The sequence below is a fragment of the Platalea leucorodia genome, assembly GCF_965183815.1.
Source record: "Platalea leucorodia genome assembly, chromosome: 5".
Lineage (NCBI taxonomy): Eukaryota > Metazoa > Chordata > Aves > Pelecaniformes > Threskiornithidae > Platalea > Platalea leucorodia.
Genome location: NC_138827.1, coordinates 48,924,617 through 48,938,643, shown reverse-complemented (window position 1 = coordinate 48,938,643; position 14,027 = coordinate 48,924,617). Strand labels below are relative to the sequence as shown.

Below are 14,027 nucleotides of genomic sequence, written 5' to 3'. Positions count from 1 at the left end.
TGGTGTCCGTCCTGAGGTGTCTGTCCTGCACACGCAGGGCCTGGCCAGCCCGCGGGCAGCGCCCTGGCCACTCGCACCCCACAGCCGGCCTGCGCGCCCCGCGGCCTGGCGGCCCAGCCCCGCGGCCATCCCTCACCCCTGCCCCGCCACGGCCGGGCCCCAGCCCGGGCTCTGCCCTCAACCGACATGGCCGCCGGGCGGCTGCTGGGCGGGTGAAGCCGCGCGGCCCTCGGCCGGCCGCCCTTAACAGCAACGGGCGAAGCCGCCCTCAAAAAACATGGCGGCTCCCGGCAGCGGGGAAGCGGGTCCGCGGCGCGGGGGGGGGTGGGGGCGCGGCCATAGAGCGACGCGCGGGGGCGGGCCAGAGCGCCCCGCAGAGGCTGGCGGTGGCGGCGGGGGGTGTCGCCATTTTGGACGGAGGCGGAGAGCGGGGCGGCGGCGGGCAGGTGGGGCCGCGGCCGGGCCGGGGGGTGACAGCGGGGTGTCAGGGCCGGCCAGGCCGCGGGTGGGTGGCAGCGGGGCGGGGGCTGCTGCGGGAGGCGGTGGGTGAGGCTGGGCTGGGCGGCCCCGCGGGCGGCACTGCGGTGGGCAGGGCTGGCCCGGACCCCAGCCGTGGCCTGCAGCCGGCTCGGAGCCCCTCAGAGGGCCCTGCCCCTTGCCGGTGCGGCCCGCTTCGCCTCCGGGCCCTGGCAGGTGCCGCTTCGCCGTGACCCGGCGGGGAAGGGGAGCGGGCGGCCGTGGGCCGAGTGTGCCGTGACAGCCCTGCCGCCGCCGCCGCCGTGCAGAGCCCTCCTCCCGGCCGTGCCCGCTTGGCAGGAGTCCGGGGGAGGGAGGCTGTCCTCCCCCCGCTTTCCCAGCTCATCCCCGTAGCCTTCCTTACGGCAGCCTCACGGCTGAGCTTTGGTTCCCCTCTCCGAAAGAGGGAGGCGGGAGCGCCCGGGGGAATCGGGCTTCCCTGGGTGATTCCGGTGCTAGGAGGCGTCAGCCGAGCAGGCTGCGGGCGGCTGAGGGTGCTGATCAGAGACCCCGTCTCTCCAAAATGCACCCTCTGGGGCCGGCTGCCAGTGTTTCCCGGTGCGGGTCGCTGGCCGGGTGGGGCGGCCGCAAGCGTGGCACCTTTCGGGGGGAAGCGGTGCGTTTCGGCTGTCGTTTTCAGAGGCAAACTGGGGAGGTGGGCCTGGGTGAAACTGAAGGGGCCTTGTGATCCGGCAGCAGGCACCCACCGTACCGCAGACTGCAGCTGGCAGCGCTTGCTGTCAAACTGGGAGCGGACGCGCTGAGACGCTGCAAAGGTTTGCTTGGGCTTCGGTATGGGCAGCGTTTCCATTAGCGACTTGGATATACTTGTGTCACAGCGTCAGAGCATCCTGTGCTACAAGGGCTTGTCTGAACACAAGGAGGGTTTGAGCTGTGGAAGTTAATCCAGTAAAACCAAGCACCACAGGTTATGCTCAAAGAGCTCGCTGTCCCGGTGCAGCGAGGTGCCTGTGTGCACAATGCAGGAGGTGGGGTGGTCTTGTCTGCACAGGGTTTCGGATGCCACGCGCTGGAAAGGAGCCACCGCTTGGGAGAAACCTCAGGAGGCATTTGGAGAGCGTGACCTGTAAGGGACAGCCAGAGGGACTGGATTCCTTTTAGAGAAGAGAAAGGGAAGCTTTCACATCTGTTAACGCCTGCACGTATCTCTCAGGTCTGTCTTGGTACAAGAGGATGTTCAGCCTTTCCTACCTTCATCCCTGTAGATAAGAAGTAAGGGAGCCTTAGTGGAGATACTGGAGAAGTAGCTCCTCAACAGCAGGTCTAGTGGCACAGGGGCAGGTTTTGCGAGGAGTCAGCTCAGCCTCCTCCAGGGCAGAGGGGAAGAAGTCAGAGCAAGTGGTGCAGCTCATCTGACCTGGATCTTCAGGTACACTTGATTGTCACTGAGAGGGGGTGAGGGTACAGGTTAGCTGTCCTCTTGAGCTGCCTTTTAGCCCTCAGGATTTAAGAAATACTTTAGTAATTGCTCCATAATGTTCTAAAGCCTGTCTTTGGCTGGCAGCCTTGCCTGGCACCCTTCATATAACTTGATCTTCTAAACAAATCCCCAAATGTCGCAACTAAGTGCATGAAGCAAGGCTGGCTGTCCTCTTGCCTTGCCCTGCGGAGCCCATGATCAGCACAGTAAGCTGAAAGCTGCAAAATAGGCCTGGGAGGGGGTAAGAACCCCAGTCCATCTTGGCTGCTGGAAACTGGGTAAGGACTGAAGAGTCCCATGTAGCTTGTGGTGGCTTTGTTGTTTGTCCCGAGAGGTGTGTAGGTGTCCATGGCTTGGCGCTGTATGGCCAGTTCTGCTTTGCCTTCTCTGAGCTGGGTGAGATTGGGGATGACAGCCCATCTCCAGCTGCAGAGTGGCACTGAGGCGGCTGGGATTGCCCTTCCCTCGTTGTGTGCCTCCGGATGGCCGGGCAGGCGCCGGAGCTCTCGGGGTGGTGCCGCTGGTTAGGGCCACAACAAGCAGACCTCCTCACTGCGCTGTGCTGCAGCTGACATGGTGGCTTGCCTGGTGAATCATAAGTGAATGCTGTCGAGAGCTGAGCTTTTTGCAGACGCCATGGCATTAGCCCCATGTCTTGGCCAAGCTCCAGCTTGGGCAATTCCGCTCAGACACTTTAAATGCTCCTGTCGCCTTTGCCAGGCGTGAGGCTCTGCTCTTCTGCCTGCGAGCTCTTAGAGACTTGTTGGGAGCTGTTAAACAGCTGCTACTTTCACTCTCCGGCTGTTTTCTTGCTGGATGTAGGGGATTTGTCTGTAGAGCCTGACTGTGGGACTGTGAAAGAGGCTCTGTTAGCACCAAGCCATTGATTTCCCAATAAAGGTTGGCTTTATTTTTCCCATCAGCCCCTCTACTATGCTGGCTGCTGAGGGCTTGTGTGGGACACAGCGTAACTAGTATCAGTTTTGGAGTATAACAATTACGAGTTTAACTAGAGTGATGGTTCCTAAGGATATGGCTATAATTAGGTCAAGCTGTCTTGTTTGTTAAATTCCCCTTCAGCTCCCAAACTTGGCAGTGGGAATGAAGTTTGGGCCTTTTTTAGGATTGCTGTCAGTCTCCCCTGGCAAAGAGCACTGGGAAACGGCGCCTTTGCTCCTCTCCTTGCTGCCAGAGCCTGTGGGCACAGGCACACGGCCATCCTCTGTCTCTCGCAGGGGTTGCTGAGCTGTCATGGGGAACACCACCAGTGAGCGAGTGTCTGGGGAGCGCCATGGCTCCAAGTCCCACCGCTCGGATGGCTCCGGTGCTCCCCACCCCACCAAGGAGCACCCGCACAAGATCATGGTGGGCAGCACCGACGATCCCAGTGTTTTCAGCTCCCACGACTCCAAGGTAGGGGCTGGCCGCTGCCTTCCCTGTCCTGCCCTCTGGGGCCCTGGCTGGGGCTTCAGCTCACTGGCTGTGCAGGGCTGTGCTCCCAGCCACATGAGGGGTCTGTGGAGAGCTGGGAGGCTGGAGGAGCTCTGCGATGCTCTTGTCTGGGATGTGCAGGGGGGCTGGTAGAGGCCGGGGGAAGTAAACGCGGTCCCGGTTGTCTCTGTGTCTCAGTCAGGCTCTGGTTTTCTTTGCTCAGATTCCTGGGGACAAGGAGTTTGTGTCATGGCAGCCAGATCTGGAGGAGTCAGTGAAACCATCCCAACAGGCTCGTCCCACTGTCATCCGCTGGGCCGATGGAGGCAAAGAGGTCTTCATCTCCGGATCTTTCAACAACTGGAGCACCAAGATCCCGCTCATTAAGAGGTAGCCAGTCCCTCAGGTCACTCTATGTTCTCCTCTGCTCCATCGCAGGGAGTGTCTTCCCTTCTCTGTGCTGGTTGCTGTTCCCTTTGCTCACCTGGCTTTTCTCAGTTCACCCAAGCTGGAGGGTCTGAGCACAAATACGTAGTCAGCTTTTTCCCTGGGTGGTGCTGCGTGGTGGTGGGAAGTTGTGAAACTTCCCAGAGGGGCAGGACAGGATGGGCCACTTTGCTTGCCCAGGTGGATGTCACACAGCAGCTAGTCCTGGCAGCAGAGCCCTTCCCAGGTCTGTGGCAGTCCCCTGGAAGCCATCAGCTCTTCCCTTGGCTGTGGCCTTACCCCATGCCTAGTTGTGTTGTTGCCAGTGGAGGCTGGTTGTTTGTCCCTCATGTCTTTCTGCCCTAATGATGTTCTTGCTGTTCTGCACTACACCTCTGATTTCTGTGGAAACAGTGTGTGGGACTCTGGGCATAATCCCAGCAAATCACCTGGAATGGGTTTATCTCAATTGCAGGCTTAACAGAGCTGCTGCCTTTGCTGCCCCCGTCCTGCAGTGCCAGCGCAGGGTTAGATGTGTCGCCCATGCATCTTCTCCAGTGTGTCTTGCACAGGGTGTCTGCAACACAGATTTTGCCTGGGCATACAGGGCAGGTCTGCAAGCTGGACTGCTTCCTCTGCTCCTTGCGGTTGGACTCCTAGGGGTTTGAGCCACGCTAGTGCTCTGAACGCTCACGCCTGTTCTGGCCGTGCCTCAAATCACTGACAATGAGCAAGCCTAACCCTGCATGAAGGTGTTGGGGTGGAGGGGCTGGGCGGTGTGTGAAAAAGTGCCGCTTTCTTGGACCCCACGGAAGAGCAGCATCCAGAGCATCAACGGGGTAATGCTGTTGCGTGTCTCTTCTCTCTGCACAGCCACAATGACTTTGTCGCTATCCTGGACCTCCCAGAAGGAGAGCACCAGTACAAATTTTTTGTGGACGGCCAGTGGGTCCATGACCCGTCTGAGGTAACACTCAAAGCTTTATCCCTGCAGATCTTGTCTTCTTCAGGGGCCTAGACATGATGTAACCGCAGCACAGGGGGAGCAGGAAGAGCAGAGGGTATCTGCCAAAACGAAAGGGGCGCCTCCATCGCATGAGTCCTTTCAGAGGCTGGTTCCTCTGGGCTTAGACATGCTCTATGGGGGAGTGTCAGGGAGGTGCTGAGGGGCAGGGAAACACCAGGAGGCCTTTAAGCCCCATTCAGAATTGGCTACATGGGAAGATGGGCTGTGGGGTCAGCACTCACTTGCAGGTTCTCCTCCAAATGGAATCACGCAGTAGCAGCATGGGAAGGAGAGGACAGTTACCCATCAGCATGTAGCAGGATGGAGAATGAAAATAGGAGGTGATGTAGGAGCCTGGGAGTAAAGGGAAGTCCTCCCAGGGTAAACAGCAGAGATCTGCAAGCACAGAGCAGAGCTAGACGCTGGCCACCTGTGCTCTGAGTTAACGGTGCAGCAAAGACAGCTTAGGCTGGGAGGATCTAGGAAGCATTGTGTGTGCTTCAATTGGAGGTGAACATAGGAAGACTCTTACCTCGGTTCTCTCCAGCCTGTGGTCACCAGCCAGATGGGGACGATTAACAACCTGATTCACGTCAAAAAGTCTGACTTTGAGGTGTTCGATGCGTTGAAGGTGGATTCCCTGGAGAGCTCAGAAACCTCAGGTCGGGGTGAGTTTTTGTGGCATTACAGCTTTGCATGTGCTATTTTCCACCTCCTCTGCTCTGAGACTCGCTGCTCTGGGGGTGAACAGACCCCCTGAGCAGAGGTGTGGGCCTGCACCCGGGAAGAGTAGTTTTTGGCAGCGTGTCCTCAGCAGCCCACAGCTGAGGCCTTGTCGCTGTGGAGGGGCTGTGCTGGTGTAACTTGTTCTGTGCTAGCACCGTCCCAGAGCTGGGTCAGTGCCTGTGCGCAGCTGAGGCAGCCATTTCAGACTGGTGAACGCTGGGAACATCACCCCTTTCTGTCTGCTCAACTGTAAGTCATCTGATCTGGGGTACAAGCTAGGCGAGAGCAGGATCCAGGTTATTTTCAGCAGCCACTCTTCGTTTTCATGCCAAGGTAATTTGTACTTGTGCTAGCACATCAGAAACCTCCCTCTCCACTTATGTTACCGTAGCAGGTTAGATTACCATGCGGACACCAGCAGTGCTGGCTTGGTGTGAAGTGCTGGCAGATGGCTCGGTCGTGTTTAGGTCCAGGGCACTCTGAGTGCAGCCTGCTGTCCCTGGTACAAACCCCGTCTCAGATACAGCCTCAGCTCCACGTCCTTGCCCAGCCTGGGCAGGAGATACTTTGCTGGAAAGAAGCCAGCAAGCAGCAGGAGCTCCAGGGAGGTGGAGCCCTTCCAGGTGCTGGCTCTTCCAAAACAATCAGGTCAGATGTGGCTGGGAGATATGGCCAGTCCGGCTTCCAGTGACCACAAGCTCCCGTGGTCCCTCACATGGGCTGAGCAGCTGCTCAATCTGGACTTCCCATCTGCCCTTTCTGAGACCTCCTTGTCAGGCAGTTCTGCAGCACCAGGAGCATGCAGGCGTGCTGCTTGCTGTGCCCCTGCTGCAAAGGGTACAGCTCTGGGGCAAGCCGGCTGCTTGCTACAGGGAGAGGGACCCAGCTGTGCCGAGAGCCGTGCGCCGGGGTCTTGGGGTGGCTGCCACAGGGTGCTTGTGTTGTGTCCGTGCACGTACCAGCTTACAGCCCTGCTTGGAAACGCCCAGGGCTCGCCTGGCTGCTTGTTCTGCTGTGAGAAGGCTGAGCTGTTGCTGTAGGATACATGGCTGTGGCTCGTGGAAGATGTTTGTGCCTGAAAGACCCTGCTGGGTCCTTCTCAGCATCTTGGGAGCTGCTCTGTGCTCGCCAGTCCTGCTTTAGCTGTTTCATGTCACCTCCCATCTCTTCTCTTTAGACTTATCAAGCTCACCACCTGGTCCTTACGGCCAAGAGATGTACGTATACCGGCCCGAGGAGCGCTTCAAATCCCCACCCATCCTCCCGCCTCACCTCCTCCAGGTCATCCTCAACAAGGACACCAATATCTCGGTGGGTACCAGCAGACTGCCTGCCTACGGAGAGCCACACTGGGGCTGCAAGGGGAGTCCTGTCTGCAAGGAACCTGGTCTCCCCTTGGCTGGGGCCTGCCCCTTGGCATTTCCCGGGAAAAGCATCACTTTTCCCGTTAACCACGCTGGTTTGGCCCCTTGCTCTGCCTGGTGCTTAGCTGAGCTCTGTTCCTGCTCAGAACAGCCAGAGACAGCAGCAGCTCAGATTGCCTGAGATGGCAGCTCCCTGTGATGGCTGGGGCTGGGGGGTCTGGGCTCTGCTGCTCCCCTGTGACACCCCTCTTGTCCTAGTGTGACCCAGCACTGCTGCCCGAACCCAACCACGTCATGCTCAATCACCTCTACGCGCTCTCCATCAAGGTAAGGGCAGGTCCCGCGAGGCCGCTGTGTGAGGGAAGGGGAGCTGCTGTGGCTCCCAGGAGCCTGCAGCACCTGCAGGGAGCAGAACCAGGACAGCCGGGGGATGGAGACGGCGGTGCAGGGCTGGGAGGACCCACGCAAGGATGGCTTGGCTGTCCGGTGGAGTGTGGCACACACAGGGCTGTAGGTTGTGGTCTCCTTACAGCCCCCAGTTCCCTGCAGCTGCCTCCCTACAGCGTGGTGGAGCTGGGTGGCCCTGGGCTCTCCTGTCGCGTACCAGACCCTGCCCTGGCTCCCTGCTGTGGGTGTGGGATGTGTCTCGCTGGCTGTGAGGCTCAGGACAGCAGGGACGGGCTGGGGCTGCTCCCCGAGCCCACAGAGCCCTCTTCCCGACGGCTGCCTTGGGGGTGCCCCGCTCCCGGGTCGGCGCAGCCAGGCTGTGCTGAGCTCTCCCACCTGCTCCCGCTGACGCTGTGCCTCTCGCAGGATGGCGTGATGGTGCTCAGCGCCACGCACCGCTACAAGAAGAAGTACGTCACCACGCTGCTGTACAAGCCCATCTGAGCCGGGGCCTCACCCACCCCCCACGCAGGACACGAAATGCCGCTTTGTCTGCACACGCCGGGCCACGGGACTGTGTGAGAACTGCCCGCTGGCTCCAGCCTCCAACCTGGCAGGGACACAGGCCCCGGCGATGAGCCCAAGGCCGCTGGGGCCTGTGACACTGTCCCATCCTACTGGTGTGGTTTGATTTAACCCTTGGTTTCCGCCCACCTGCAGCTCCCCTTGGCTTCTGTGAGCCTCCGGGGCCACTTTCTTTGCTGCTCACCAGACCAGCCTTTCCTCGCGCCCAACACGGGAAGGGCTTCACCCCACCCGTCTTCTCCAGCCCGCAAGGGCCCCGAGGCAGTCCTGGCGCTGCCCCCAGCCCCGGCCTCCAGGAACACGTCCTACCTGCTGAAGGTTGCTGTGCTGTCCTGGTGATGAGCCTCCAAGGCCACCTTGATCCCTAGGGGCTCTGGGACACCCCAGCCTGCCACCTGCCCCCTGCCCCACGGCCCTGAGTGTGGGGCTGCCCCCCTCCTTGTGCTCCCCAGCTTCGAGGAGGGCTCTCGGCTCTGCAGCCCCAGCCCTCGGCCAGGTTCAGCGTCGAGCCAGCGGGAGGGAGGGTACAGCTGGACGCAGCCGCGCTTACCTGCCGCCGGGACAGCACCGTCAAGGACTGAATGCCTGCCCCGTCCCCAACATGGAGTGCTTCTGTGGGGCAGGGCCGACCGTCACAGCCAGAGGGTCACCTGCACACGCCCACGCTGGAGGGGGCCTGGGGAGAGCGGAGCAGCGCAGGTACCCCAGGACCCCGGCTACACCGCCTGCTGCCGGAGCAGTGCCATCTGACAGCGTTTTCTCTATTTATTACAGTATTTATTGTTCTCGGTGCTGCCGGCCTGGTGTTGGCGGGGGGCTCTGGAGCAGCGAGGGGAGGGAAGGGAGCGCCCGGTGGGGCACAGAGCTGCCCTTGGGGTGCTGGGGTGGGGCTCAGAGCCACCCCATTGGGGCCAGCCGGTGCCTGTGGCACCCTGCGCTGCCAATAGCTTGGGGAGGGGGAAGCACGGCTGCAGAGAGGGGTGTGCCAGAAACACCACAGCCCAAAGGAAACCTTTATTGGGGACTCTCCAGCCACTGAACAGAACACGGCATTTCTTACATCTTCCTCCCGCGCTGGGGCCCCGACGTGCCAGGGAGCCCCCAGAACGCAGCTCCAATACCTCTGTCTATATACATATACATATGTCCACGAGCAGGGACGGGTACGCAGCAGGGTTACAAATGGGACCGAGAGTTGGGGCAAGAGTTGCTCAGCGTGGCGGGCCGTGACGCCCCGCTCTAAGCACCGTGGGTGGGAGGCGGTGAGCGCTGAAGCATGGGGCAGGCAAAGCCCAAGCCAGCAGCTGCTGCTGCGATGCCAAGCAAAGGCAGGCGGAGGGCGTGCGACCACCACAGCAGCCCAAACCCACTAACTGTGTAGCACCGGGCACCCCAGACCCCGGTCCACCCCAGCCCTTGGAGTAGCAGGGTCAGGGTCCACTCCAGCCCGCCGGCGTGGCGCGGCTTGGCAGCCAGCGGGATCTTCCACAGCCGGGGGCATCGCTCCTTGCCCTGCTGGGGCTCATGCAACGGGCAGGGCCTGCTGGGCCTTCACCTGGTGAGAGAGCATGCGTGGCAGTAAGGGGGAGCGCTGCCAGGGCAGGTCTGCACCAGAAGGCTGCTGTGCCCTGGGGAGACGGAGGCTGGGGACAGCCAAGGAAAATGGGTCCCTGTGTGTCCCCTGCCCCAAATGCTGCAGCCAGCTGGCTCCCACGGGGTGTCTGCCATCTGTGCCCATCCCCAGGGCATCAGGGCAGGGGCACTCGCCCCTGTACAGCGCTGGCTGCCAGGGCAAACTCACCTCCAGGTTCGTCCTGGCCTTGCGCAGCACGTTGTGGGTCCTTGTCACTGCAAGGCAGAGAGAGACGGGAGTCAGCGAGGTCCCTGTGCTGTGGAGCCACCCCAGGCACGTGGGGACCAGGCCAGCTTGGCCGTGCCGCCCCGCAGCAGGGTGCCAGCCGGGCCACGTACGCTGGCTCACAATGAACTGCTCCATGCTGTCCTTGAGCTGGGCTGTGCTGCGCAGCCGCTCGGCCGTGCTCTGCAGAGCATCCTCCCTCTCCGAGAGCTGGGCCCGCAGCGCTGCGATCTCACCCTGCAGCGCCTGCTCCTGGGAGGAGACGAGCGTGATGAGCGGCGAGCGAGCACCCAGCCCCACCGCCCTGCCAGCCCCCGGCCTGGCGCTTACCTTGCCCTGGTGCTGGGCAGGGCTGACGGGCAGCACGGTGCTCCAGAAGGCAGCGAGGAGAGACGCGCACTCCTCCAGGACGCGGTGCAGGGTGCTGGCGCTGCCCCAGAGGTGCCCCGCGCCCGCCCACCCCAGGGCCTGTGGGAGAAGAGAAGGGTGCGGGAGCGGGTGCTGCTGGGGCACCTGCACCCGCTGCACTGGGGACGTGCCGTGCCCAGCCCAGTGCTGCAGGGCAGTGCCGGCAACAGCCCCCAGGCTGGATGCTACCTGCCGCTTGCCAGCTCCGCAAGGCTCGGGGCTGGTATTGGGCTCAGGAGCTGCTTTATGCCCGGTCCAGAGAGCAGGGTCCGTCCCCCAGCCGCTGCCAGCCCCGTCCTGCCCACGCTTTACCTCCTTTCCCGGGAGCGGGCAGTTGGGCAGCCCGAGCGCCGGGCGCGTGAGACACATCAGCTCGCGGGCCAGCGCCTTCCCCTCCAGGATGTGCTGCTCCAGGGCCCGGTAGGTGTCCAGGCAGCCGACGACGTGAGGCCCCGTCAGTCCCTCGCTCTTCCTCACCAGTGGGTCTGCCCCACGTGGCTCTGTGGGACAAGCGGGGCAGGGTGAGGACCGCTGCCTGCTCCCCCTGCGGCCCTCCCCACCCCATCCCAGGGGCTTGGCTCTGCCCCAGACTCCCGTCCTTGCTCAGCAAGGGTGGTGCCATGAGTTTGTCAGGTCTCAGCAGCACTGAGGCACAGGTACGGGCAGGCTCCGGTACCCACCGTCCATCTGCCGGGCCACCAACGTGTCAGAAGGCAGCGGGGAGAAGAGGGGAGCTGCTGAGTTTGTGCCAACATCCCGCACTGGAGGAGACGGGAAGCAGCCTGGAACAAGAAGCACCTGAGCCCCCGTGGACAGCCATGGCTCCATGCCTGGGGCAGCTGAGGGGCCTTCCCTCGCTGCCTGCCTGCAGGGCCACCGCGTCCCTCCTGCTGCCATGGCAGGAGGGGTGTTTGGGACCACCCAAGGGTTGCAGAGGCACCCCAAGACCAGGAGCTGGGCAGAAGAGCTGGGGCTGGTGGCAGGGGCTGGGTGGGCTGGGTGCAGGTCCCATACCTGCACGGGTCTCGGCGGAGGGGCCAGGGAGGCTCTCGTAGACGTGCAGCTCTGTGCGCAGGGTCTGCAGGAGTAGGCGTTGCTCCTCACCCTGCTGCTGCAGCAGCGTCACCATGTGCTGCAGCCTGCAGAGGGGTGACACATGGGTCCAGGGCCAGCCATGCCACCCAGCCCTGCTGGCCCCAAGGCCACAATGCCCCAAACCTTACCTGTTGTTGTCCTCCTGCAGAGACCGCCGCTCGTCTCGGAGCTGCCGGACACTCTCTTGGCGCTCGGCGAGCTCCTCCGCCAGCCTCCGCTGCTCCCCGCGCCTCTGGCCCAGCTCTGCTTCAGCCTCCCGCGCCCGGGAGCAGGCAGCCAGCAGCGCCTCCTGCACCCGTGCCAGCTCTGGGGATGGAGAGCACGGAGGTGTCACTGCCACCCTGCCCAGCCAGTGCCCTCTGGGACTCAGACCCGGGACGCTGGTGGCCTGGCCCTACCTTGGGAGAGGTGGTCACGCTGGAGCCGCAGGGTCCGGTTGTCCTCGTGCAGAGCCTGGTTCTCTCCGCTCAGCTGCAGCCCTGGCTCTGGCCCCTGGGCATAGACATCACTGGGCAATCCTGCAAAGGAGGGACTGGTGCTGAGTCTCTCCCAACACCCCGCCATGCACAGGATGAGTGCCCTCCCCGTGCGCTGGGGTGTGCAAAGGCTGGGCCCCCCAGAGCGCAGGGCTCCCTGGCAGCCCTGGCCCCAGTGCAGCACCGTACCGCTGGCCTTGCTGGTGGAGGCCAGGCGGCGTTCGAGCTGCTCCCGGAGCCGGTCATTGGTGCAGATGGACTCCTCAAGGCGCTGGCGCAGGCTGCGGATCTCCACCAAGTGCTCCTCCAGCAGGTCTGCCCCTGTCGCAGCCAAGGAGGCAGCTCAGGGCAGGGACGGCTGTGGCACCTGCCCCATGCCGTTCCCACTATCCTGCCCCATACCAGCACCATGTCCCACAGCGATTCTGGTGCCGGGTCTCCTCCCTGTTCCTCCACAGCCAGCCGGGATGCCCCCATGCTCTTCGGCATGGACCTTACCTGTTAGCTTCTGGCTGGAGGGATACCCTGATGGCAGGGCCCCGTAAAGCGGCTGGCCAGGAGGGGTTATGTCCCAGAGTGCGTGGGTCTTGGTGGCCCCGGGGATCTCAGCCAGGCTCTGCAGCGTACCATGTTGGCAGAGTGATGCTGGGGCTTTGCTGCTCTCTCCGAAGGGGCCCAGGGGGGCCGTGGGCTTTGCTGGTGCCACAGGCAGTGTCACACCTGCACACAAAGGGCAAAGCGAGGAGGAGGAGGAGGGCAATGAGCAGGCAGGAAGAATGGCTGTGCTTTTTGCCCCCTTCTTGCTCTGCCCAACAGTCCAGCCCCATGTCCCCCCATGGTGATCCCTCATAATTGACCTGTCTTGGTCAAACCCATTTACCCCGAAGAGCAGAGGCTCTCCCAGGGTTTGCTGATTATGTGACGCGGGTTGGAGGGTCTCAGCCCCACTCCTACACAACAATTAACCAAACCAGCCCTTTCCCAGGGGCCCTAGGATCTGCAAGTGCCCACACCAAGGGCTAGTGCTGCCTCAGGCTGCGTCCATCCCACCCACCAGGTCCTCTCTACACGAGAGCCACATGTCCCCATCATCCCCCAGTGATGGGACCCAACCTCAAAGCAGTAGCCCCAGGTAGGAGAAGGGCCAGAGCAGGACAGGCAGGTCAGAGAGGGTGGGGGTGTACGCGGCGCAGCACGGCACAGCATGGCACAGCATGGCACAGCACAGCACGCAGGGCAGGCAGGACCAACCCCATGCCAGAGGCACGCGCTCACTTTCTCCCAGCTGCCTCCGGAGCACCTGCAGCTCCTGCTGCGCCTCGGCCAGGGAGCAGACGGGGGTCCCGCAGCAGCCCAGGAGTGGGGGGGCCGCAGGAGCAGGGGGCCCAGCAGGCAGGAAGGGGGGCAGCCCGGGGGGCAGCACAGGCAGGGGGGCACTAACAGGTTTGGACAAGGAGTCAAAGTGAAGGCCTAGAGACAGGAGAGAGACAGAGATGTTAGCGTGGCTCTGGCTCAGCCTGGTGGGGACCCCTCCTTCCTGGGGGCACTGGGGACCCTGGCACACCCCGAGCAGCTGAGTCCCTGTGTCCAGAGGCACTGCAGGCTGGGACGGCCAACGTGAGGCCGGTCAGGCCCCAGCCTTGCAGGGCGGCAGTACCACAACAGAGCTTCCCAAGATGCTCCCCTGCAGCCCCAGGTGCCGTGTGCTCACCCCCTCCTAGGCTGGCGTTGCGGCATGGTGCTCCATGGGCAGCCCCTGCCCAGGCCTGATGGGCACCTATTGCTGCAGAGACCCACAAGCTACAGAGGGGCTGCAGGTACCTGTGAGTCGGGCAGGCTCCTCACGGCACTGGCTGCACTCGCTGGCCACGTCCCCATCGGAGCAGGGCTCCAGCCCCTCCGACACGAAGGAGGCACTGGTGGCAGAGTGGGATGACTCAGAGGGCGAGCGGCTGCTGCCTGGCGACTCACAGCGCTCCTGCAGTTTCGCCTCCAGGCTCTCGATCACCTTCTCCTTCTCCTGGAGCTCCCGGCTCAGCCTGTGGAGGTGGCCCATCACTGGGGCTGGCAAGGCAGGGCCACCCCCGGTCCATAGCCCTTCCCCGCTGTGCTATGCACGCTCCAGTGTGACACCCCACATGCCGCATCCCACCTGTGCTGCAAGGCTGCCTGGAGCCATGGGGTGCCCAGCCCAAGCCTGGAGCTCCCCATCCCCAGAGGAGAGGCACCCACAGGATGTCCACCTGGAGCAGAGACCCCGAGGGCACCCCGGACCCTCACCCCAAGAGCAGTGATAGCCCCCAGGGTG

General features: G+C 62.8%; 2 protein-coding genes across 9 annotated transcripts in view; one reads left to right on the top strand and one right to left on the bottom strand.

Moving 5' to 3' along the window:
* Positions 1 to 372: 372 nt before the first annotated feature.
* On the top strand, positions 373 to 8,672 carry PRKAB2 (protein kinase AMP-activated non-catalytic subunit beta 2). 5 transcript variants are annotated; one of them, XM_082313560.1, is made up of 8 exons: positions 604 to 1,690; positions 3,193 to 3,370; positions 3,612 to 3,778; positions 4,688 to 4,781; positions 5,368 to 5,482; positions 6,724 to 6,857; positions 7,169 to 7,237; positions 7,724 to 8,672. In XM_082313560.1, exons 2-8 carry the CDS (start codon positions 3,209 to 3,211, stop codon positions 7,799 to 7,801), a joined length of 819 nt encoding a protein of 272 aa, XP_082169686.1. In that variant the 5' UTR covers positions 604 to 1,690; positions 3,193 to 3,208; the 3' UTR covers positions 7,802 to 8,672. The 5 variants fall into 5 exon arrangements, with proteins under 5 accessions (XP_082169684.1, XP_082169683.1, XP_082169686.1 ...); XM_082313559.1 differs by having other exon boundaries at positions 607 to 1,690; positions 5,368 to 5,488; XM_082313557.1 differs by lacking the exons at positions 7,169 to 7,237; positions 7,724 to 8,672 and adding an exon at positions 396 to 446 and having other exon boundaries at positions 1,529 to 1,690; positions 5,368 to 5,488; positions 6,724 to 7,146.
* A 202-nt stretch (positions 8,673 to 8,874) lies between these two features.
* Positions 8,875 to 14,027, bottom strand: part of PDE4DIP (phosphodiesterase 4D interacting protein) — a 30,675-nt gene continuing 25,522 nt past the window's right edge. For 2 of the 4 annotated variants that reach the window (XM_082313556.1, XM_082313553.1), the window contains 13 exons: positions 13,541 to 13,758; positions 12,995 to 13,189; positions 12,218 to 12,439; positions 11,909 to 12,040; positions 11,642 to 11,761; positions 11,372 to 11,549; positions 11,163 to 11,287; positions 10,829 to 10,930; positions 10,338 to 10,648; positions 10,071 to 10,208; positions 9,854 to 9,992; positions 9,684 to 9,730; positions 8,875 to 9,437 (listed from right to left, as the gene is read on the bottom strand). In XM_082313556.1, the coding sequence (XP_082169682.1) occupies positions 9,405 to 9,437; positions 9,684 to 9,730; positions 9,854 to 9,992; positions 10,071 to 10,208; positions 10,338 to 10,648; positions 10,829 to 10,930; positions 11,163 to 11,287; positions 11,372 to 11,549; positions 11,642 to 11,761; positions 11,909 to 12,040; positions 12,218 to 12,439; positions 12,995 to 13,189; positions 13,541 to 13,758 (1,960 nt within the window). In that variant the 3' untranslated portion in view covers positions 8,875 to 9,404. The remainder of the gene's footprint in view (positions 9,438 to 9,683; positions 9,731 to 9,853; positions 9,993 to 10,070; positions 10,209 to 10,337; positions 10,649 to 10,828; positions 10,931 to 11,162; positions 11,288 to 11,371; positions 11,550 to 11,641; positions 11,762 to 11,908; positions 12,041 to 12,217; positions 12,440 to 12,994; positions 13,190 to 13,540; positions 13,759 to 14,027) is intronic. The other 2 variants (XM_082313554.1, XM_082313555.1) reach the window with 1 other exon arrangement.